The sequence below is a fragment of the Leptopilina heterotoma genome, unplaced genomic scaffold (genome assembly GCF_015476425.1).
Source record: "Leptopilina heterotoma isolate Lh14 unplaced genomic scaffold, ASM1547642v1 Lhet_247, whole genome shotgun sequence".
In the NCBI taxonomy this organism is placed as follows: Eukaryota; Metazoa; Arthropoda; class Insecta; order Hymenoptera; family Figitidae; genus Leptopilina; species Leptopilina heterotoma.
The window spans coordinates 497,345-523,213 of record NW_025110963.1 but is presented as its reverse complement, the minus strand read 5'-3'; the positions used below and the strand labels follow the sequence as shown (position 1 = coordinate 523,213).

General features: G+C 28.2%; 1 protein-coding gene across 3 annotated transcripts in view; it reads left to right on the top strand.

Moving 5' to 3' along the window:
* The window catches only part of LOC122503187 (prominin-like protein), a 77,808-nt gene that overhangs the window by 40,753 nt on the left and 11,186 nt on the right, over positions 1-25,869 (top strand). For 2 of the 3 annotated variants that reach the window (XM_043613633.1, XM_043613635.1), the window contains 4 exons: positions 7,464-8,019; positions 8,247-8,405; positions 9,858-9,979; positions 13,730-13,780. In XM_043613633.1, the coding sequence (XP_043469568.1) occupies positions 7,464-8,019; positions 8,247-8,405; positions 9,858-9,979; positions 13,730-13,780 (888 nt within the window). The remainder of the gene's footprint in view (positions 1-7,463; positions 8,020-8,246; positions 8,406-9,857; positions 9,980-13,729; positions 13,781-25,869) is intronic. The other variant, XM_043613636.1, reaches the window with a different exon arrangement.

The window sequence follows — 25,869 nt, the reverse complement described above, 5'->3', positions numbered from 1 at the left end:
CAACATTTTAATTATGTTTATAAATAGCAAAATTCTTCGTAAAAATTCAATTGAAGCGTTTTGTGCAGAAACCGCATAAGTCCATTTTTTTCGAAAATCACTTTTTTATTAAAAACTAGCTGTCGTACCCGTCTTCGACGGGTTTTAGTTTCTACCAATACATTTAACAATGTTTCTACCAATCTGGAAAATCAGAAAAAAGTCGAAAATTTAATTTGACCGGAAAATTAATAATTAGTTACCAATAGCTATTTCGGTAGTATAATATTACTATTTGAATAGTCTCCACCTTTTAGCAAAAAATAAAAAATTATCAAAAATTCGAAAAACCCAATTTCTTAAAATTCAACATTTTTTCTTCTTTTTTTATGGCATTTAGCTTCATTATTTTTGGGCTCTTCAAAAATAATTTACTTATTAAAAATACTCCACCCTTTGGTAAAAAATCTAAAATTATGGAAAATTAGCAAAAATTCAAAAAACCGAATTTCTTAAAATTCAACATTTTTTCTTCTTTTTTATGGCATTTAGCTTCATTTCTTTTGGGCTCTTCAAAAATACTTTACCTAATTTGTTATCTCCACCCTTTGGTAAAAAATCTAAAATTATGGAAAATTAGTAAAAATTCAAAAAAATTAAATTTCTTAAAATTCAACATTTTTTCTTCTTTTTTTATGGCATTTAGTTTCATTATTTTTGTGCTCTTCAGAAATAATTTACTTATTAAAAATTCTCCACCCTTTGGTAAAAAATCTAAAATTATGGAAAATTAGCAAAAATTCAAAAAACCGAATTTCTTAAAATTCAACATTTTTTCTTCTTTTTTATGGCATTTAGCTTCATTTCTTTTGGGCTCTTCAAAAATACTTTACCTAATTTGTTATCTCCACCCTTTGGTAAAAAATCTAAAATTATGGAAAATTAGTAAAAATTCAAAAAACTGAATTTCTTAAAATTCAACATTTTTTCTTCTTTTTTTATGGCATTTAGCTTCATTATTTTTGTGCTCTTCAGAAATAATTTACTTATTAAAAATTCTCCACCCTTTGGTAAAAAATCTAAAATTATGGAAAATTAGCAAAAATTCAAAAAACCGAATTTCTTAAAATTCAACATTTTTTCTTCTTTTTTATGGCATTTAGCTTCATTATTTTTGTGCTCTTCAAAAATACTTTACTTAATTTGTTATCTCTACCCTTTGGTAAAAAATCTAAAATTATGGAAAATTAGCAAAAATTCAAAAAACTGAATTTCTTAAAATTCAACATTTTTCCTTCTTTTTTATGGCATTTAGCTTCATTTCTTTTGGGCTCTTCAAAAATACTTTACCTAATTTGTTATCTCCACCCTTTGGTAAAAAATCTAAAATTATGGAAAATTAGTAAAAATTCAAAAAACTGAATTTCTTAAAATTCAACATTTTTCCTTCTTTTTATTGCATTTAGCTTTAATATTTTTGTGCTTTTCAAAAATAATTTACTTATTTAATAGTCTCCACCCTTTGGTAAAAAATTTAAAATTATGGAAAATTAGCAAAAATTCAAAAAACCGAATTTCTTAAATTTCAATATTTTTCCTTTTTTTTTATGGCATTTAGCTTTATTATTTTTGTGCTCTTTAAAAATACTTTACTTAATTTGTTATCTCTACTCTTTCGTAAAAAATCTAAAATTATGATAAATTAGCAAAAATTCAACATTTTTCCTTCTTTTATGGCTTTTACCTTCATTATTTTTGTGCTTTTTAAAAATACTTTACTTATTTAATAGTCTTCACCCTTTGGCAAAAAATCTAAAATTATGGAAAATTAGTAAAAATTCAAAAAACTGAATTTCTTAAAATTCAATATTTTTTCTTCTTTTTTATGGCATTTAGCTTCATTATTTTTGTGCTCTTCAAAAATATTTTACTTATTTAATAGTCTTCATTCTTTGGCAAAAAATCTAAAATTATGGAAAATTATCATAAAATATTTATTATAAAACATCTCCATTTTTAAAGTCTCTGAACTTCTGTCAATTAAAGAATACTGAATGAATTGGATAAATAATTATGAATTGCATTATTTTGACGTCAAAATCTTAATCAGAGACCTTAAAAATACTACTGAATTAAACTTGATAGTAATTAATAACAATTATAATTTTGATTGGGGTACAAATGTTCCAAAACGGAAGTTCCAATCGAAAAGTTCCAAGAAAAAAGTTCCAAAATGAAAATATCAAAAATTTATTTTTCCACAGTACAAAAGTTCCAAAATCCAAAATGTCCAAAATATAAATTTACCAAAGTATAAAATTTCCAAAATAAAAAGTGTTTGTTTGAAAAAATAAGTTTAAAAATGTAAATTGTAGCCGATGGCCCTAAGATATCCAAGAATGTCATTATTATCCACACAATCTTGAAAATTTAGAACGATATTAAAAATCCTGTCTTCAGCGATTACCGCGAACATAAGTAACCTATAATGTTAGTTAATTTTAGTAATATTAGTTATATTTATTTTTCTTTATTTTTAAAACAATTACATATATTTTATATAACTTTCCATCCGAATGCTTGCAATATAGAAATCCTTCGATATGTAAATAATTTTTTTTTCGACTTGTAATATTTCTGCCATAATTAATCAAAAATATAATTTCACTGTTCACTATTTTCTAATTTAAATAAAGTGTTTCATATACTTTACAATTTAATACAATTTCACTGATTACTATTTTTAATTTGAATACAATTTTTAATTTCACAACATGATTTTGGAATGAGCACACGTCGAAGCACAATTTATGAAAATAACAACGATAATAACAACTGAAAGTTTCCTGACGTGAAGTTGTACTTTGAAATTTGAAAAATATTTCAAAAAACAATGTTTGGAAAAAACGACGATTGGAAAAAAAATACTTTGGTAAAAATGGTCTTTGGAAAAATAATATTTTGGAAAAAATTTAATTTGGGAAAATAATAATTTGGGCCCTTCGGAATTGGAACTTTTGTTTTGGAACTTTTGACTCCATACCATAATTTTTTCGATTTTTTGATATCGAAAATATTTTTGTACTTACATCTTAGTCATATCATTTTTTGTGCAAAATTATGCGAAAATGTGACTAAATAACATGTAATACTCAATTATACAGTGTTTAAAAGCAATTCATTAAACAATGTAAACTTTGTAAACTTGCGATTTTTTTAATTATTTGAAAACTTTTTTATACTTAAATCGTAAAATTATGCTAAAATGTGACTAAATAACATGTAATACTTAATTATAGATAGTTTAAAAGCAGTCCATTAAAAAATATAAAATTTGGAAATTTGCGATTTTTTGAATTTTTCTAAATCATTTTCATACTTACGTCTTAGTTATAGGACAGTACTTTTTTAAAAATTATGCTAAAATTTGACTAAATAACATGTAATACTCAATTATAGAGAGTTTAAAAGCAATTTATTATAAAATATAAAATTTGAAAAATTTCGATTTTTTGAATTTTTAAAAAAAAATGTATACTTACTGTACATCTTAGTTATAGGACATTATTTTTGGCAAAACTATTCTAAAATGTGACTAAATAACATGTTATACTCAATTATAGAAAGTTTGAAAGCATTTTTTAAAAAAATGTAAAATTTGAAAATTTTTGATTTTTGAATTTTTCGAAAAAATTGAATATCTCCCGTTCTAATTAATATTTTTCAAATCTGTAAATTTATAAACCTTCCTTGGCCCAAGATCTAACATTCTGCCAAATTTGGTTTCAAATGGTTCAGCCGTTTTTAAGTGATGCGCGAACAAAGATTCTGTGACATACCGACACACATACATACATACATACACGAAATTTTTTATTGGTATTTTTGGAATCCTTGATGCCTAAAACGAATAATTATGTGCGAAATTTAAAGTTCTGAGCAATGTACAGACAAAAGTCTGATTTTATATATATAGATAGATAGATAGATAGATTTATCTTTAAATGAAGCTTTTCAATCTGGTAAAATATTACATAAGTGACTAAACTCTAAACCCTTAAAAAAAATAATTAAAATATCATTTTGTGCAGAAACAGCACAATTCCATGATAAGTTTTATATTTATTTGTGATATTCTTGACGTATTTTAATAATTTATACCTATTAAACAGTTTATATTATAAATAAAAACACTCATGGGAAGCAAAAAGTGACAGTGCTGACTGAATTATTTTAAAATTAGAAAATACTAGCTGTCGGACCCGTCTTCGACGGGTTTTAGTTTCTGGTAATACATTTGATAGGGTGTCTACCAACCGGGAAATAGCCGGGAATTAAATTTGACTGGGAAAAATTAATAATTAGTTACCATTAACTATTTTGTTAGAAAAATATCACTATTTGAATAAGTTCATTATTCCCGGCTATTTATCGGTTTCCCCGCGCAATTAGTAGACACTCTGTCAAATCTATTATGGTAGAAACTAAATCCCGTCAAAGACTGGTATACATAACATATTTTCTTAAAAAAGAGTATTTTCATAAAATAAGTCAATTTTTGTAGCCATCTGCAGATTTATTTATGGCTAAAACTTAAAATCAAGTAAATTTAAATTTGTTTAAAAAAAATAAACCGGGTAAAATTTGAACACCGCCGGGATGTTTTTTAAACAAACATAGAGACCCTGCTTAACTTTTGTCTTTACATTGCTCAAAACATCTTTAGAAGTTTAATCTAAAAGTAAAATAACGTAATTTTTTATTAGAATGAATTGGATAAATAATTATGAACTGCATTATTTTGACATCAAAATCTTAGTCAGAGACCCCAAAAATATTACTGACTTAAGCTTGATAGTAATTGATAACAATTATAATTTTTTCCATTTTTTGATATCGAAAATATTTTTATACTTACATCTTAGTCATATTATTTTTTGTGCAAAATTATGCTAAAATGTGAATAAGTAACATGTAATACTTAATTATTATAGATAGTTTAAAAGCAGTCCATTAGGAAATATAAAATTTGGAAATTTGCGATTTTTTGAATTTTTCGAAATCATTAATTTTTATACTTACATTTTAGTTATAGGACAGTATTTTTGAAAAAATTATGCTAAAATTTGACTAAATAACATTCTATACTTAATTATAGAAAGTTTGAAAGCATTTTTTAAAAAAATGTAAAATTTGAAAATGTTTGATTTTTGAATTTTTTGAAAAAATTAAATATCTCCGGTTCTAATTAATATTTTTCAAATCTGTAAATTTATAAACCTTCCTTGGCCCAAGATCTAACATTCTGCCAAATTTGGTTTCAAACGGTTCAGCCGTTTTTAAGTGATGCGCGAACAAAGATTCTGTGACATACCGACACACATACATACATACATACATACATACATACATACACGAAATTTTTTATTGGTATATTTGGAATCCTTGATGCCTACAACGAATAATTATGTGCGAAATTTAAAGTTCTGAGCAATGTACAGACAAAAGTCTGATTTTATATATATAGATTGAAAATTGGTTAAATTTATTCTTAAAACAATTTTATTATTTATAAAATGTTACCAAAAATTATCCAAATTTAATATTTTAAATAAATGTTATTAAATATTTCATAAAACTTTGATATTTCACTGGATTTAATAAATTTTTTGTGTTTTTCATTTCATTTTGTGCAGAAACAGCATAAGTCCAAATGTTAATCAATTTTTAATTTTTTATATTAAGTAGATAATTAATTAATCATATTGGATTTTTTAACTTATAGGTTAGTAGAATATAATGCAAAAAGCCGAATTAAAAAAAATCTTAACATTTACGAGAAAAACAGTTTTTATTGATTCCTGAACAATTTCGAATTATGGACTTATGCTGTTTCTGCACAAAACGCTTCAATTATATTCAAGAAAAATTTTTTTTTTTTAAATTTCATTGCAAAATTCAATTATTCTCATAAATAATAGTATTCATCACAAGAATTCAATTATTTTCAATATTAATAAAATTCTTCGCAGAAATTAAATTATTTACAAAAAATCTAAAAAAAATTGTCAACATTTCAATTATCTTTATAAATGAATACCAAAATTCTTCGACAAAATTCAATTATTTTTAGGTTTTTAATAAAATTCTTTTCAGGGATTTAATTACTTTCATAAATAATAAAATCATTCGGAGGAAGTCAATTATTTTCATAAATAAAAATATTTATCACAAGAATTCAATTATTTTTAAAAATTTTAATAAAACTCATTGCAAAATGTCAATTATTTAAAAAAAATTTTCTTAATTCAATGATTTCCAAATTTATCATATTAATAAAATTTTCCAAAAGAGTTCAATTATTTAACAACAATTTTGACAAAGATCTACACGAATATTCAATTATTTTCAAAAGTAATGAAAATTTCACAGGAATCCAATTATTAAAAATAGAATTTGCATAAATTTTTTCGAAAAGAATTAATTGTTTGGAACTTTTTTATAAAATTCTTTGCAATAATTCAATTATTTAAAAATTTGTTGATAAAATTATGTATAAGAATTCAATTTTAAGAAACATTAAATTATTTAATAAATTATCTATGTTTGTATTTAAATAATTGAATAATTCTTCTAGAATTTTCTAATAAAAATTGATTTAAAATTTAATTTTTGTTAAAGTTTTAGATAATAATTGAATTTTGGAGAAGTTACTAATAATTGCAATTTTTAGAAATAATTGAATTTTGTAAAGGTTTCAAATAAAAATCTTTGAAAACTTGAATTTTTCATACATTTAATTAAAAATTCTATGGAACTAATTTTTCTCAAAAACCTCAATCAAAGTATTTTTAAATTATTTTAAGTTTTTATTTTCTAATGTTTATTTAATTGAAGAATTTCCGAATAATAAAGAAAGAACTTTGTCGAAAATTGTTAAAAATAATTGATTTAAAGAAGAATTCTATTCAAAAGTTGTAGAAAATAAGAATTGAATTGAAATGATGAAAAGAATTTTGAAGAAGTTACAGTAACAATATTCTTATAATGTTAAATAATAATTTTATCACTCGGTCAATTATAAAACATGAAGACATCGATGACTCGATTATTAATTCCTTCATGTTTTATAATAAATATTCTTATAAGTTGTGTAATTTGAAAAAGGTTTGAATTCGAAATTTTTGAAAATCCTAATTCCTATGGAAAAATAATAATGATTAAAGATTTATTTTATATAAAACTATTCATGTTTTCGAATAATTTTACAATTTTATTATTTTGAGAGTGAATCAGAATATTCTTTAGGGTCAGGGAAAAAAGTCAAAATCAGTCAGGAAAAAGTCTGTAAATCAGGGAAAAGTCAGGAAAAAAGAAAATTAAATTTTTGTGGCAACAATGATAATTGTAAAAAGTTATTATTCATTACTTATGACTAAAGCACAATCATACAGCATAATAATTCACTTAATAATATTTTCCAGAGCTTGTCATGCGAATAAAACTTTATACAAGGTTCTTTTATTTGAGAACATAATTGAGGTGAAAAGTTTGCGAAATTACGTTGAACGCTATGACATCAACAACACAATTCAACAGCTGAGACAGAAGATAATTTTTTCGCCAGGAATAGTAATTTTCAGCGATAGAGCCAGAGGGAAACTAAATGAATTAGCAGAGAGTGGCCTAAGCGATATTAAATTCTATCAGTATGCTGAGGTTCTTAGGGAGAATATCACGAATATTAATCTTCGTTATCTCGCCTCGAAATTGCGAGAAGTATCAACGCAACTGCCTTACAGCTATAAAGACACTAAAGAAAGTTTGGAGAAAAATGCCCACGATTTGGAGCATTATCATAGGGACTTGGTGATGCCAATGGCGACGTTGGGCGAACAACTCAGCGAAAGTGCTTTGACACTTCAGGAGCACATTAAATTCAATCACAGCTCAATGAGCGAGGCTATTCACGTTTTAATAAATGAAGTCACACAAGCTCAAAGTTTCCTTAATAAAGAAGGACCTGAATATGTTGAATTGGTAATTTCTCTTTTTCATTTATTATTATTCTATAATATAATATTTGCCTTTTCCTAAATCCCTTTTTTAAATTTATTATTATTCTATAATATAATATTTGCCTTTTACAAAATCCCCATTTTTAATAATCTTATATTATTGTTATGATTAGAATTGTAAAAGATTAAAGAATATTTTTTTGATATTTACTTCTTCATGTTGCTAAAGAAATTTTTAATTTTTTACAGCTCGCAAGTAGATTTGGAGATGCATTTGTTTCTCAAGTGGACAGTTTCTTAGAACATGTTATCAATAATGCTTTGACTACTGTTGGCAAATGTGGACCTGTTTCAAATGCATACAATGCTACACTAGTCGCTGGTTGTAATAAAATTCTTGACCCTTTCGTAAGTATTGATACAGACAAATATTAATATTTTCTGTATTTTATCTTTTCTTTCTTTCGTCGTAAAATATTTCTATTAAAAGTAATATCCACTATTTTAATAAAATTTTCCAAAAGAATTCAATTTTTTAAAAGAAATTTTAATAGAATTCTATGCAAACATTTAATTATTTTCATTAATAATAAAAATTTCACAGGAATTCAATTATTTACAAATTTTTTTTATTAATTTCTATGCAAGAATTCAATTATTTTCATAAATATAATAGAAATTTTTACAGGAATTCAATTATTTTCTGAAAAAAATAAAATTCTTTTTAGGAACTCAATTATTTTCATAAATAATAAAACTCATTGCAGAATTTGAATTATTTTTAATCAAATTTTAATCAAATTCCTCGAAAAATGTAATTATTCTTAAAAATTTTGTTCATAAAATTCTTTATGAGAATTTTATTTTAAGAAACATTGAATTAAAAAAATTATTTTTAAAATTTTAATTATTTTCAAAAGTAATAAAATTTTTCTCCGAAATTTATTTATTTTCAAAATTTTTTTTAAATAATTAATTTAAATTAAAAATTAATAAATTAAATAAATAATAAATTAATTTCAATTCTTTTTAATAAAATTTTAATCGAATTTCTCGAAAAAATGTAATTATTCTTAAAATTTGTTATTAAAATTCGTCAAAAGAATTCAATTACATAAAAAATTGTTGATAAAATTCTTTACGAGAATTTAATTTTAAGAAACATTCAATTATTCAATAAATTATTTTTGTATTTAAATAATTGAATTCTCGTAGGATTTTCTAATAAAAATTTATTTAAAAATGAATTTCAGTTCATGATTCAGATAATAATTGATTATAAAAGCATTATAGCTTGAATTTTTAGAAATAATTGAATTTATTTAAAGTTTTTATTTTCTAATATATATATATTTAATTGAAGAATTTGCGAATAATAGAATTGTTTTAAGAAAATTTGTCCTACTCTAGTAATATTATAATTATTCTAACTTTAAGAATAAAATACATGGAAAATATACTTAAATAGGAGCCAAGATTATATTCTTAAATTTAGACAATATCGTTTTTTCGGTGAATGGATTTGAAAATTCTCAAATAACTTTTTCAAAAATTATTAAAAATGATTGATTTAAAGAAGAATTTTAGTTAAAAATTCTGGAAAATAATAATTGAATTGAAATGATGAAAATAATTTTGAAGAAGTTGCAGTAACAATATTGTTATAATTTAAAAAAAATGATTCCGTCACCTTTAATTATTATAAAACATGAAGAAATCGATCAGTTCGAGTGATCGATATCTTCATGTATTATAATGATATTTTTGTAAGTTGTTGAATTTCAAAAAGGTTTGAATTTAAAATTTTTGAAAATCTTAATTCTTATGGAAAAATAATAATTATTTAATTATAATTTTCAGAATGGCTTTTGGGTGAGCGTAGGATGGTGCTTGATCTTGTTTATTCCGACTATAATTCTCTGCGTTAAATTGAGTGCTCTTTATCAAAAATCCGATCCATACCCAGGACCATTGGTTGAGGCGTAAGTATTCCTTTTTATCAATGACTCTTGAAAATATTAAACAAAGTAAATATTCTAATTAAGAATTAATGAGAGTTTGGACGTTGAAAGAAAAATGCTGTTTTTAGAATATAGGAGCCTGTTTAAAATATCAATCACTGATATGGGTTCCCATTTAAAATACGCCAGGAAAGTCAGGGAATGTCAGTGAATTTCATTCAAAGGGAGGGAAATTTTTATAAATTCATAAAAAAATTAAAACTTTTGTAAATTAAAAATTTTGAAATCTAACAAAACTTAAATGGTTTTTATTATTATTTCTTAGTCTCATTTGATTATTAATTTATTGTTAAATATGTTAGTAACCGTATTTTTGTTCCAAGAAAGCAGAAATATGGTTAATAGAAAGTCAGGGAATTTTTTTCTTAATTCTTGCTGGACACACTGCTTAACTACTGAAAATTTAGGGCACTTATGAGAAAGCGGTTTCCTTGTAATAATTTATTATGGAACATAATTTTTTAAAGCAAGAATAAATGCAAATTGCGTAACTTCAGAAGGATGAATTTCAGGGATGGCTTAAATAATTGATAAAGTAAGAAGTCAATAGAAATGTAGGAGTCACGTGACTGAATTGTGTGACTCACTTTTATCTCACCAAAAATTACTTTAGTCGATATTAGTTATTTCCGCACTTTGCAGCTCGTTTTTTCGTAACTTTTCCTACTGTCAGTCTCGCTGTGTAATTTTAGTTTCTAACCCTGGGTCGTTGGTTATGCGGACAACTCGCTTGTGTGTCCGTATAATTCGAAAAGTCACATTGACGAAAAAGCAGAAACGTGCAATTTGTAAATTACAAGAAATATTAAAGTATTAGCCCCTTTTAGCGACAAAACTCTCATTAGCGCTTAAACATTGGTCTTTTTTGACAATAAATATTTAGTTTTCATTTGGGTCAGTCCATTATAATTCACCTAAAGTCGTAGCGGACTATTTTTAGAAAAATCTCGTAATTTGTAGAAATGATGTTTAATATCTTTAGAATTCATTTTTGAGAATTATTATCAAAAAATTTTTGAATTTGAGTTAGAATTTTAATTTTTAAGTTGAGGTGCACATAGAAACTAACCTTTTCTCTGTGCACCTCAACTTAAAAATTAAAATTCTAACTCAAATTCAAAAAAAAAAATTTGAAAATAATTGTCAAAAATGAATTTTGCAGATATTAAACATCAATTCTACAAAGTATAAGAATTTTTTAAAAATAGGCCGCAACAACTTTCGGTAAAATATAATGGATTGACCCATTTATAGTTTTTAAACCCTACTTTTATTCATTAAGCAGCTAGTAATAAATATTATTTTTATTAATCTTAAGTATATTATTCACATTCAGTCTGAATTTACTTAAAACTTTAAGTTCTTGACAATTAGGTTTTTTCATGTTTTCAAGAAACGCCTCCTGATGTTTTTTGAGCCTAAGATGTAAAAGTCGCTAAGGCCGTTTTTTAAAAATTAATTTTTTTGAAATTTTCAAAGAAGTTAATCAACATACACTACTGTCGGAAATTATTGGTACTCCACGCCTCAAGTTTGAGAGCGATCGAAACAAATTTTTTTTACCTTGATCACTTTACGTGAAATCACTCTTGACGGATTTTACGTCAACTCAACCGAAAATTTTGGTTTTGCGCCGTTTCTTACAACTGGGGCAGCACTTTTAGTAAAAACCCTGATAAAGAAACAAAAAGACACTGAAAATTTCTGCAATCTTAACATTAAGTATTGTCAGAAGATACCAAGGAAGGATTTCTAAAAGCTTACTACGAAATAAGATTTCTACAAGCTTGCCATGAAAGATAGCTATCTTTACAAGCTTACTACGAAATGTCACTCAAGAATTGTTACAAATTTGCTGCAATGTTTCAGAATTATTTCTCAAATGTAAACAATTTTCTTTTTTTTTTAATTTGGAGATCTGTCTAAAGTTGATTTTTATTAATTGTGCTCTTCTTGTTTAAATTCGGGAATTACCTACCATTCCAAAAAATATGACAAGTAAGGCATAATTAATCAAAATCATCTGTAGGAAGATCTCTAAATTGAAAAGAAAATAAAATTTTTTTACACTTGAGAAATAATTATAAAAAGTTGCAGCATGCTTGCAACGACCTTGCAATAAATCTGTTGACAGTCTTGTGTTGCAAGCAGGCAAGCTTGCCTAGGATTTTTAAAATTCCACACTAAAAAATTTATAAAAGCGCAAATGAGTTTGTTTTCGAAGTCTTAACAGTTTTTTTTTATTTTTTGGGATTTCACGGGTGGCTGGAGAATGTTTCAACCCTCAAATTGCATTCCTCCAGATTTTCCTGTTGAGCCTTATTCGGGGTGGCTCCCTAAACATTTTTCTATGAGAAAAAGAAAAATCCTCACGGTGGGCAGGAAGAGAGGATAAATTGCACAAAACTATGGACAAAAACTGAAAAGAGCTGTATTTAGTGATGATTACAGATGAAAAATCCGTTTAGAGTGAAATCCTAGCTGCTTCTATTCGAAAAATATCCACATTTTCTGCATTCCTGATATAATCAATTTTGGCGAAGAAAGAAGGACGTGCATCTTGAACTTTGTAATATATTTATATCTGCTTCTTTAAGAAGTTTCGGACAATGATTTCCTTCAAAATTTATTTCGCCCCAATAAAGACTCTCCCTTTCCAATGCCGTCGATTTTAAGAATACCATCCCAAAAGAGATGATTATCAAACCCTTGTAAGAGATGTAGTTCATCGTCGAAAACTTCTTAAAGAAGCACTTACATAACAGAATCCTGAAATTTATGATGTTGTAGGACCATTTTGATTACAACTTTTCATTATCTCATTCAAAGCAATTAATAAAATTGTTAATACTTGCTTTTCTGCAAAACAAGCAGATCTTAGTGATTTTGACAAAAATTTAATCGAACCTCATGAAATCAACTTTTGTGGACCGATTAAAGAAAGTTGTAGTGACATTTTTATCCCAGCATATTTAAAATTAAAAACTTTCAGTTTTTGTCGACAGTTTTATGCAACCTATTGTCCCTTCCTGCCCACCAAGTTTGATGGAATAAATTTTTACTGAAGCTATTAGGCCAAACAAAGAAATAAACCTCTATTTATATAATTTAGGCTTCCAAAAATATTTAATTACAATAATATCAATTTATACTTATAAGCCTTTAAAAAATCCCTAAAAAAGCTTTATTCCGAGGGGGAATTAACTTGGTAGTCAGTATTACCATGTAATACCTCTATAATCAGCCTTAATTATTTTACAATAATAACAGCGTAACAATGATAGTTCATTGTAAATTTCTCATTACCAGTAAATTCCCTCTTCGATTTTTTCTTTAAGCGTCCAAATTATGAAGATAAGCTATAACATAAATGAATCTTTTGGCTGTATTCTTTCTTTTTGCATATTTTTTTTCTTAGAAATTATGTCAAATGCTTTGCTATATAGAAAAAATCTGAATTTAAAAAAAATCCTTATGTTATTGACATTTTGAGCGAAAATAAAATTCATTGTCGCTTTACGATTATTGTTGTTTTTATCATTTATTTGATTTGATACAGAAGAAAAACAAATCCAGGTTTTTTCTTTATAAAAAAGCAAAGCGTTTTGTTTCTTTTAAAGTGCCTTAGTAAATTTTAAGATTATAAATATAGTAGCTAATTAATATTTGGAATGGTTGTTGGAATCTAACCGCTAATACGCTCCGTTCCAGTGAATATTTGTATGACGCATATGCCGACAGGGATAACATACCCCTTGCTCAGTAAGTATATTTTGTTAGAGATGGCATACCGCTGCATGACAAATTTTAAACAGAAATAATGCATGATTTTTAAGTTATATAATTTCTATGTCCACGTTTCCTTTTTACGAATTTTAAATTAAACTTTTATTTCGTAGATACCTTACTGCATTTTTTTTTATTTACAAGCAGTTTTATTATTTTCAGCAAAAACATTGCATGGAAGTTATTTTTAAGACATTATTAAATATTTCCTCAAATGTCTGGAAAGCATTACTAAGACAACTGAAAGGCCTGTTTTGAATTTAATTTTTTCCCCTCAAGTATGAAAATGATTGTTTGAAATCGCCAGGGAGTCGTTCATATACAATTTTTTATCACTTTTTGACCCTCCCTTCCCCTAATGTGGACTTTTGACGATCCCATCTCATCCCAAAACTGTTCACGTGTTATACAAACGACCACCAGTTTTGTGCGTTTGAAATAAAAAGTATCGTAAGTTACAAGAAAATAAGGCATCCCACCCACACAGCATCGAAACTTTTCTAAAAGTTGAAATTACCTTGACTGCAATGAAACTTAAAGTTGATCCGTTGGTCCGTTGTTATTCAACTTTCGCGTCAAACATTGAAAAACAGTCAAAATTTAAAGAATTACTTCAACTTTAAAGAGCCTTGTAACTAAAGATTCCGAACATTGCAGTCAAGTTTATTTTAACATTCAGGAAATTTTCGGTGCTGTGTGGGTTCACAACCAAATTTTTTTCACAATCTTCCAATGCGACTAACAAATTCGGCTATGCGGGTACTAATATGGGTCCAATTCTTATCATCTGTCTTTTTTACCAAATCGTGAAATATCATTTTTGTGCAAAGGCATAAAAATTCTCCATATAGTGAAAGAACGGATTGTAAGATAGATTTCTCCCATTTTAACAAACGCGGAAGACCAGTCCTTTATTTTTGCGATCGCACGGAATTTCTAGTTGGACAAGAGCTAAATTTAAGATGTTCCTTCCAGCGTTGACATCCCTGTTCCATGCAGTGTTGCAACTATACCAAAAGGCAGTTCTATTTCTCATAATTTTCATTTTCTTATTGCATGTACTGCATATTTGATTGGTATAGTATTCGTACATAAAATCAAGACGTAAATATTTATCTTGCTTTTAAATGAGGAGCCTGGCAGAAACTAATTTATCAGATGATGGAGACTCGAGAAAGAGGTGAGCAAACCTAATTTCAACCATAAAACAAGCAGCGAAGTCAGCGGGGATGGTTAAAAGCATCAAACTAGGAAGTAAGCAAGCACGCAACCAATGTAATAATAAAGAAGACGATGAGAAACGGAAGGATCAGAAAAAATTGGTCTGGGAGAAATTGAAAAAATACCTAAAAACGAAAACAGATGTGGGCAGGGAAGAACTTAAGTTGGAACGGAAGAAACTAAAAACTCTAATTGCTGAAATCAAAAAAAGAGAAAGAGACAGAAAGTGGGAAAAATGAAAGGAAGCAAAAATATGAAAGAATTTTGGGCAAATCTGGGAGCATTTAGACCTAAGGAAAAGAAGATGAAGGGTAAAAGCATCAAGAAAAAAAAGTGGAAAAAGTACTTCATGGACCTGCTTGGTGGATCGGAAAACGAGTGTTCGCAGACGGAAGAGGAGAGTCACCTTGAAGACAGTGAATCAATAGAAATAGCTACAGAGGAAAATGATAATGAGCAAGAGGAACTAAATAGGCCTATCACGTACGATGAACTAGCCAAGGCGATAGTGAACGGTCTCTGGAATCACAAAGGAGGCGATAAAGAAGACACCGGGAACTACAGAGGGATAGCGCTGTTGGATGTTGGATACAAAATACTAGCAAGAATCATGGACGCGAGAATTAGAGTCTGGTTGGAAAGCCGCAGTTTGTATAAAGAAAGTCAGGCCAGATTCCGAAAGAATAGATCAACAAGAGACCATATTTTCGTTTTAAATTCTTTAATTAACAACAAACTAAAGAAGGAAAAAGGGAAGCTATATGTGGCTTTTATAGACTTCAAGAAAGCATTTGATATAGTCGATAGGCAAATTCTTTTGGAGAAACTGGAGCGGAAGGGCTTGAAAGGGAAAATGACAAAAATGATAGGAAAAATCTTTTCGAAGACGACGAACGAAGTAATAACGGGGGAAGGAGTTACAGATGACTTCAAGACAACAAGAGGTGTAAGGCAAGGGTGCCCATTAAGTCCCACTCTTTTCAACGTTTTCATTGAAGATATGGAAGATGAATGGGAGAGAAAAAATGTAGGTGGTACAGTAATAGGTAAAACTAAAATTTTCGCACAAAAATTCGCGGGGCGCACGATTATTCCTCAAATTTCAATTTCCTAATGTTCAAAACATCAAAATTCTTATCATCGAAACATCATTTCGCATAATTTTCAGTTTTCGAAATTTCATTCAACATAATTTTTAATTTATCGATTTATTCTTTATCCTATTATTTAAATAGTCGAATTGTTTTTTAATATAATTTTTAATATGTCGAAAATTTTTTTGACATACATTTTGTTTTTCCGAATGACTATTTGTCATAATTATTAATCCTCATAATTGCCATTTGACATAATTTTCAAACCTTCGAAATATTATATTACATAACTTTCATTTATCTAAATTTTATTTGTCATAATGTTCATTTACTCGAATTATCAAGTGACATAAAGCGCATTTACTCGAATTCTCATGTGACATAACCTTCAAATCTTCAAAATGTCATATTAAAGAAATTTCATTTATCGAAATTTTATTTGTCATAATGTTCATTACTCGAATTATCAAGTGACATAAAACGCATTTACTCGAATTCTCATGAGACATAACCTTTAGATCTACGAAATGTCATATTTCAGAAATTTTATTTGTCATAATTTTCATTTATTCGAATAACCATTTAACATAAAATTTATTTGTCCGAAATTGCATTTGACATAATTTTCAAACATCCGAATTACTTTTTAACCTATAAAATGCAAGTCACAGAAAGTTCATTTATCCTAAAAATAACAATGAAATTTTCAAACATTTTTCTCATTTCTATTGTTATTTTTAGGACAAATGAACTTTCTGTGACTTGCATTTTATAGGTTAAAAAGTAATTCGGATGTTTGAAAATTATGTCAAATGGAATTTCGGACAAATAAATTTTATGTTAAATGGTTATTCGAATAAATGAAAATTATGACAAATAAAATTTCTGAAATATGACATTTCGTAGATCTAAAGGTTATGTCTCATGAGAATTCGAGTAAATGCGTTTTATGTCACTTGATAATTCGAGTAATGAACATTATGACAAATAAAATTTCGATAAATGAAATTTCTTTAATATGACATTTTGAAGATTTGAAGGTTATGTCACATGAGAATTCGAGTAAATGCGCTTTATGTCACTTGATAATTCGAGTAAATGAACATTATGACAAATAAAATTTAGATAAATGAAAGTTATGTAATATAATATTTCGAAGGTTTGAAAATTATGTCAAATGGCAATTCGGAGGATTAATAATTATGACAAATAGTCATTCGGAAAAACAAAATGTATGTAAAAAAAATTTTCGACATATTAAAAATTATATTAAAAAACAATTCGACTATTTAAATAATAGGATAAAGAATAAATCGATAAATAGGCCAGTCAATGAAGACAAAAAGTGCACAAAAATACAAACAGCAAAGTCTAAACGGTTTCTGGTAGTTTGGGGGCTCCTTATAAGAGCCCCACAGTTTGCTCTCGATTTCCGGGTGCGAAAAACAGTGTAAACAATCGCCAAAGTTTGGAAAACATGGTTTTTCGATGCTCGTTGCTTCCGGTTAAGTTTTAGGGGAAAAAGTTGTTATTGAAAGTTATAGAGCTTGGAAATACCTTACAAATGATGGGTCATACGTTAAAAAAGGTTAATTAGTTTAGTTGCAAATGAATTTAAACCATTAAAAATAGCACTTCTTTAATTGTTTAATAACATTGTTAATAATTATCGAATTTGTTCATAACTTACCAGGAATGTTCTCCTTGCGTAGCTGAATAAATCCCAAAAAAAATTAACTAGATCGGAGAAATAGTTTATGCATAATTCCATTTGTTAACTAAAAACATGTAATTTTTCAACGGAATTTCCCCACTTTTGGTCCATCGAATTTCGATTTTTTTTTTTGGAAAGTACACTTAAGAAGTCAAACTTTCATCCTACTTAAATGGCCAATTGATTTTTTTTATCTAAGTGCATAATAATGGACTTCAAAAAAGGGTATGTTTTTTTTACATAAACAAATGGAATAACTCAGTCAATTTTAACTTTATCAATTTAGTGTAAACGGCATTTAATTTTATTTGTTTTTACAAAACTTTTTCAAAAAAAAATCCAACCTAGTTTTAAGGGGGGGAGAGTTAGTTTTTATTTTTCAAAAAATTCCTGACTAGATAATAATTAATATTTTTAATTGAAAATTGTGCCACTTATAGTTCAATACATGTATTTTACGAAAAAAAATTGAACATAAGGTTTTGTGCATTTATTTTTCATTTACATCAAGTAAAAGTAAATATATCCTTTTTTCAACCTCTAAACGTCGGAGTGGGGGTACTCGGAGGAGCGTGATTCACGCCGCCACAACTCAATTCAGCCGTTCAAATTTGCAAAAATTGTCATAACTTCGTTAATTATTTACCGATTTTAATCATTCTTTTTTTAATTTGATGTATTTTTTTACGCTGAATCCAAAAATGATTTTATATTTTTTCAAAATACAATATTTTTAAAAATAAAAGAGAAAATTTTTTTAACAAAAAATTTTTAATTATTATTTATAACATTTGACAAAAAATTCTTTTCATACATATAATTCCGTTGAATTGAAAATAATATTATGACATAAAAAAATTCAAATTATTTTTATATAAGTGTGTAGCATTAGGTTCACATATGCACGCCTGTTCAACTATCAGTACAACGATGCTACACACTTATATAAAAATAATTTGAATTTTTTTATGTCATAATATTATTTTCAATTCAACGGAATTATATGTATGAAAAGAATTTTTTGTCAAATGTTATAAATAATAATTAAAAATTTTTTGTTAAAAAAATTTTCTCTTTTATTTTTAAAAATATTGTATTTTGAAAAAATATAAAATCATTTTTGGATTCAGCGTAAAAAAATACATCAAATTAAAAAAAGAATGATTAAAATCGGTAAATAATTAACGAAGTTATGACAATTTTTGCAAATTTGAACGGCTGAATTGAGTTGTGGCGGCGTGAATCACGCTCCTCCGAGTACCCCCACTCCGACGTTTAGAGGTTGAAAAAAGGATATATTTACTTTTACTTGATGTAAATGAAAAATAAATGCACAAAACCTTATGTTCAATTTTTTTTCGTAAAATACATGTATTGAACTATAAGTGGCACAATTTTCAATTAAAAATATTAATTATTATCTAGTCAGGAATTTTTTGAAAAATAAAAACTAACTCTCCCCCCCTTAAAACTAGGTTGGATTTTTTTTTTGAAAAAGTTTTGTAAAAACAAATAAAATTAAATGCCGTTTACACTAAATTGATAAAGTTAAAATTGACTGAGTTATTCCATTTGTTTATGTAAAAAAAACATACCCTTTTTTGAAGTCCATTATTATGCACTTAGATAAAAAAAATCAATTGGCCATTTAAGTAGGATGAAAGTTTGACTTCTTAAGTGTACTTTCCAAAAAAAAAATCGAAATTCGATGGACCAAAAGTGGGGAAATTCCGTTGAAAAATTACATGTTTTTAGTTAACAAATGGAATTATGCATAAACTATTTCTCCGATCTAGTTAATTTTTTTTGGGATTTATTCAGCTACGCAAGGAGAACATTCCTGGTAAGTTATGAACAAATTCGATAATTATTAACAATGTTATTAAACAATTAAAGAAGTGCTATTTTTAATGGTTTAAATTCATTTGCAACTAAACTAATTAACCTTTTTTAACGTATGACCCATCATTTGTAAGGTATTTCCAAGCTCTATAACTTTCAATAACAACTTTTTCCCCTAAAACTTAACCGGAAGCAACGAGCATCGAAAAACCATGTTTTCCAAACTTTGGCGATTGTTTACACTGTTTTTCGCACCCGGAAATCGAGAGCAAACTGTGGGGCTCTTATAAGGAGCCCCCAAACTACCAGAAACCGTTTAGACTTTGCTGTTTGTATTTTTGTGCACTTTTTGTCTTCATTGACTGGCCTAAAATTAAAAATTATGTTGAATGAAATTTCGAAAACTGAAAATTATGCGAAATGATGTTTCAATGATAAGAATTTCGGTGTTTTGAACATTATGAAGTTGAAATTTGAGGAATAATCATGCGCCCCGAATAAATTGGAGATTAACGTCGATAAATCAAAAGTTATGATTTTCAGAAAGGGAGGCAGAAGAAAAAAACAAGAATCCTGGAAAATCGGAGGTACCAAACTTGAGATTGTGGGCTTGTACAAATACTTAGGGTTCTGGTTTTCCACGGGAGGGACACACAAAAAACATCTAGCAAAAAGAATAGGCAAAGCTAAAACGGCTACCAATGCAGCGTGGGGGATCATGAGAAGAGCAGGGATTGATGGATTGAAGAACAAACTGTATCTGATGGATACACTTGCGAAAGCAGGTGGACTATATGGGGTAGAAATCTGGGGATTGGAAAGATATGAAGAAGTGGAGAAATTTCAGGGGAGATTCGTGAAGATGGCACTAGGCGTAGATCAAACAACACCCGGTTACATTTGGAGGATGGAGTCAGGGAGACACAGCCTCGAGATAGAGACTGAAAAAAGAGTCGTTAGGTACATAGCCAATATTTTACAAATGGACGAAGAAAGATGGCCCAAAATTTGCTTTAACGAAGAAATTAGGGGAATTAAGAACCACAATCCATCGAGGTGGGGAATGGCTATCAAAATACATCCTGCAGGTTATGTAAAAAAGCGGAAGAGGACGTAGCCCATATCTGTGAATGTCAAGTTCTGAAAGAAATCGCAAATCAGGATCTGGTAAAAGATTTCGAAGAGTGGCTAGAAGATCTACAGGGTATTAATCTGCAGGAGTTGCTTATTACTTGCCTTAAAGCGGAATCGATCCCGATACTCTGCAAGTACACCAAAGAATTCGAAAGGAAAGCAAAAGAGGCTACAGATATTAAATAGTGTTGCCTTTAGAAAACAGTTTACAGCTTACGTTAACTTTATGATATCAGTGTTGTTAATTTCAAATTCAATTTTATTTTAATTTTACTTTTGTATGTATCTTAGTGATAAAGTGTTGGGTTGTTATTAGCTTTTATTTCTTACATATTCTATAATAAATATTTTTTACAAACATATACCGACACATTTTAATTCTATGTAAATTGTGTTGTATGTTAGTACAACAGTATAATGTACAATGTTATGCAGGGAATAGAAATTGTAAAAACTGTAAAAAGTGTACAATGAAGAAATAAATCTAATCTATTTATCTTGCTTTTCGGCTAATCTTCTTACCATTTTTCTCAACGGCATGCGTAGATGGCTCCCCAGTAATAAGGGGTGAATTAAAGTGGATTGGCACTTTTATGCCCTTAAATTCCAAACCAATTCCGTTTTTGTCCGCAATCTTAATGAATTCCTTTTCTATTGTTAAATTGATAATTTCTATCCAATTCAATTCTCTGTAACCACGTGACCAGAGTCTGAATTCACTTTAATGCCGTTTAAGGGAATCATTTGTTGTGGAGTTAATGCCTTTTAATTAACATTGAATTCTTTAAAGGGCATTAAAGGGGTTTCAAATTCTGGTCACGTGGTTACAGAGAATTGAATTGGATAGAAATTATCAATTTAACAATAGAAAAGGAATTCATTAAGATTGCGGACAAAAACGGAATTGGTTTGGAATTTAAGAGCATAAAAGTGCCAATCCACTTTAATTCACCCCTTATTACTGGGTTAGCAGTTGTAATTCTAATTTGGCCAATCGATCTTTATTGAGGGGATATTTTTCCAATTTTAGTAACTTTATACCTCTGGACACTATTTTTTATCATTAACCAATTTTTTTTCTTCTCTCTAATCAAAGAATCAGGTTCCTGTGATCTATTTCTTGTTTTGTAATTTCGGTTCTTATCATAGTTTTCTTCGTTCCTTCTTTTCCTTTAACAATGGTTTCATTTTTACTTACATTTTTTTCTTTTATTACACTCTTCTCAAAAACCTTTTCTAATTCAATAAGTGCAGTATTTGTGTAACATAGGAATTTGATACCAAGTTTCATTCTCGGCACAAGGATGAAGCCTTTAATTTTCTCATTAATGGAATATTTTTGCAGTCGAATATAAAATGAAAGAAATTTGTCTCGAAAATCTAATTTCTCCAAATTGATTTTAATTAATGTTTCATTGGCACATGTATTATAAAAAGAAGATTGGTTTAATTTTTTTATCCGTTTTTTTTCCACCTCCTCCTGTTCGTCTTCTTCTGTTTTTTCTCTTTCTATTTTATTAAATGTTTCTTCAGTTTTTTGAGTTGTTGTTTTTACTAGATTGTTCACTGTACAGTTTCTTGGAAGACAATTTTTCATCGATAATTTATCCCTCATTTTCTTGTTCACTGGATACAAATGTTTAAAATTATTGTTTTTCTATTCTTTTTTGTTTTCCTGAAATTCTTCTCTTCTTCCTGTCTCATCTTATCCGTTTCTTCTTGTTCTACCTTGCACGTTTCCTTTTTTATTCTTTTCGCTTATTGATGGTAGTGTTTTTCGTCAACTTCTTTCGATGTCTTCTTTGTGGTCGGTGCTTTTCAAAACATTACATTTTTTAATAAGGTTTCTAGTCGATTTCTAACATAAGATCAAATTCAATAGTAAAAATTTTATTCATTTGAACGACTGTTTGTTGCATTTGGGAAGTTAGATTCGTGTAATTAAATGTTTTAAATGATCGTATTGATGCAGTCACCCTATATATATATAATTTTAATAAATTACAAATTTAATAAATAAGCAAAAACAAATAGGTTAAAGTTACTACAGAACGAGCGTCAGCGAGTGAGATATACGTCGCTAGTAGTTAATAAAAATGAATGACTAGGTATCACTGCTGGTGTTTTGTTGCATATTATTGGATTCATATTCGCTTTATTCGACGACATCACTATTGCAGCACCTGACAGTTCCCCGCCTTGTGACTTGTCCAAAATTAACTGAAACAATTAAGATTTCCAATTTTTTGATTATAGGTCATCATGTTTATTTATATCATATCGGATATATATTTGTTCAAACCCAAAATTAATTAAAACTCTTTAGAATCTTCTCCCACCTACATTTTAGAGAAATCTAAAATTAACTTACTTTCTTAATTTTACTCTGCTTTTTTATATTTAAAAATGGAATTAAGGGAAATCATTTGTTAACATTACACTGCAAGCCCGATCAGCGGTCGGCTCCGGGGGTGCTCTGCCGCTAATCGAGCGTATACATATAGGACCGTACGAACTGTTTTATGATATGGTGAATTTTTTTTAAGGGGCCAGAGCGTCTTTAATGTATACGCTACTGCCACAACTTTTCGACTCCCTCTTTGCCCCTCGCCCGCCCCATCTACAAACGACGTAAACAGTGTATTATTTTAGAATTGTCATTTCAATACTAAAGAAGGAGTTAATTAAAGAAAGATTAAACTGACACCTAATCACAATTTAGTCTAATTCTTTATTTTTTTATTTTAATTAAGAAAAGCAATAAACTGTAATTTAAAGATTACTTCAAAATCATAACAAATGTGTTGTTGTCTATCTATTGTTTAAAGACCCTTTTTGAGAATAGGTTTATGAACAGGTACCTGAATTTTGGAAAAGTTTATTAATTTTTGAATTTATCACATCAGTTTTGTTCATTGTCTCAGATGAAGAGCATTTTGAAATACAAAGCGAAAAATAAAGAAGACATTGTAGTGATTAAAAAAAATTAGGGTACAGTCCCATGTGAGCAGAAAGCGTAAAACCGAAAGTAGAATTTCATTAGAGGGAAAAGGGTAGTGCTATCGACAATCACTGTTTTACTTATAAAATTCTGATTCCGATTTTGCTCTTTCTGCTTACATGGAGCTAAACCTTGGATCCCTTTTACATGGATTGCTTACCTTTGGTAGGCAATTAATGTAATTAAATTAGAAATGGGTAAAAAGCATATTGTCTTTAAAAATTTTGTGACAGATTGAACTTAGCAATTAAGTGAAAATTGCAGTTTTTTAAGAAGTTAGGGTTATCGTTACTTTTTTGCGACAGAAACTCGTCACCGTTCCTTTTTGACAGTAACAGCGTTACTTTTTGACGTTGCTGTAAAAAAGTAACTTGTCGTTACTGAAAAAAAGTTTCGTCATTCTTTTTTCAAAGTTTTTATAAAACAGTTGTAATAAAGGCATGCTAGTGAAAGAAAAAACGAAATTGTATTACCTGACAAATAATTTCTTCTGCTTTCTTTAAGTGCTTAATTTATTAAAAATTAGCAACTTAAAACAACAATTCTGCAATGAATACAATAATTGCAATGACAAATCCAATACCAAGTACAGTGAGTTCTCGCGAGTCGTTCAATTCTCGAAAATTTTCAAGATCATAAAACTCACGAGTCGTTCAACGCATAAGCCACGCCTCCAAGGCGATTTCAGGGATGTGTGAAACATATTTATCGCCCCGAAAGACACAATATTCAATGACTTTGGTCCGTTTAAATTACACAGCACTGAGCACCGGCGCGCGCATGCTAGAAATTGAACGACTCGTGAATCGGACACTGATCAGCTGTTGAACGACTGGCGAGTTTGAACGACTCGTGAGTTGAACGACTCGCGAGAACTCACTGTATTATGAATGGCTTGATAGTAAATGAGTTCTCATTTTTAGAGAACCTAGAAACATTTTCAATTTTTTTAAAGTCAATTGTTTTGTCTTCCTCCAGCCACTTGAAGGTTAGACCAGTTTGCAAAAATCTATTCATATGACGTTCTAATTCAAAAACAAAGGGAGAATTATCTTCAAGATATAATTTTGCTGCTACATAATCTACAACTTCGTCTTTTAAATTCTTGATAGTTGGAATTCTACTTTCTTTCAAATCCATTAGAATCAATTGTCGAGCTAATACTCTGTCTGCCATACAAGCAACTGCTTTACTCTTGAATAGGTCATTTAAACAATCTTCAATCACCGTATAATTAGTTGTTCTTTTCATCAACGGAATAGTGGTATTTAATTCCACTATATCTGATGCACCTTCAACATCAGCTTCATTAAAGACCCATTTCTCTCCTTCATCCTCAAACTTAATAACATCATTGTAGTCCGTGGATAATTCGACTGTTGTCAAAATTGAATGTAAACTTGATGAAAACACCAAAAAACCGAAGCAAAGCGTTATTAGAGCAATTTTATCCCTGAGTTTTTCAACATCCAGAGGAACTGACATTCCCAGTAACAATTGCCAAAGATGCAGGAACTTCCAAAAGTGACTATTAAACTTTAAGAAACGAAAAACTGTCCAAAGAAGAACTATAAAGATGCAACTGCAGACAGCCAAATAGATGGATTTTGTTAATAAATACTGAGTGATTTTTTGTTTAGGTAATAACAAAAAGTAATGTGAAGAAAATATTGTTAAAGCAAGATTATCTGATTCATTATCTATGTCGTATGCGAAATCGGCGTTTAAAGCAAGATTGCAGGTACTATTATTTATATAATTTTTCATTTCATCGTAATTGCAATTTGACGGATCATCTAACGAATCGCATTCCGTTGAATATATTTTTACTAGACTAAAGTTCATTACGTTTGAAATTGATTTCAGTTGTTGAACATACAAATCTCTTTCATCAACAGGTTTTATATCAAATGCCTTCATTTTATACCCGTTTAAATTCTTCAGTTTGTTAGGAAATAGAACGTGCTCCTTGTTATAGTTCATTTTCGTATAAACTCCGGTAAAATTATTAAAGTAGTGAATTACAATATTCCTTTGGGGAATACTTAATATTCCTCTT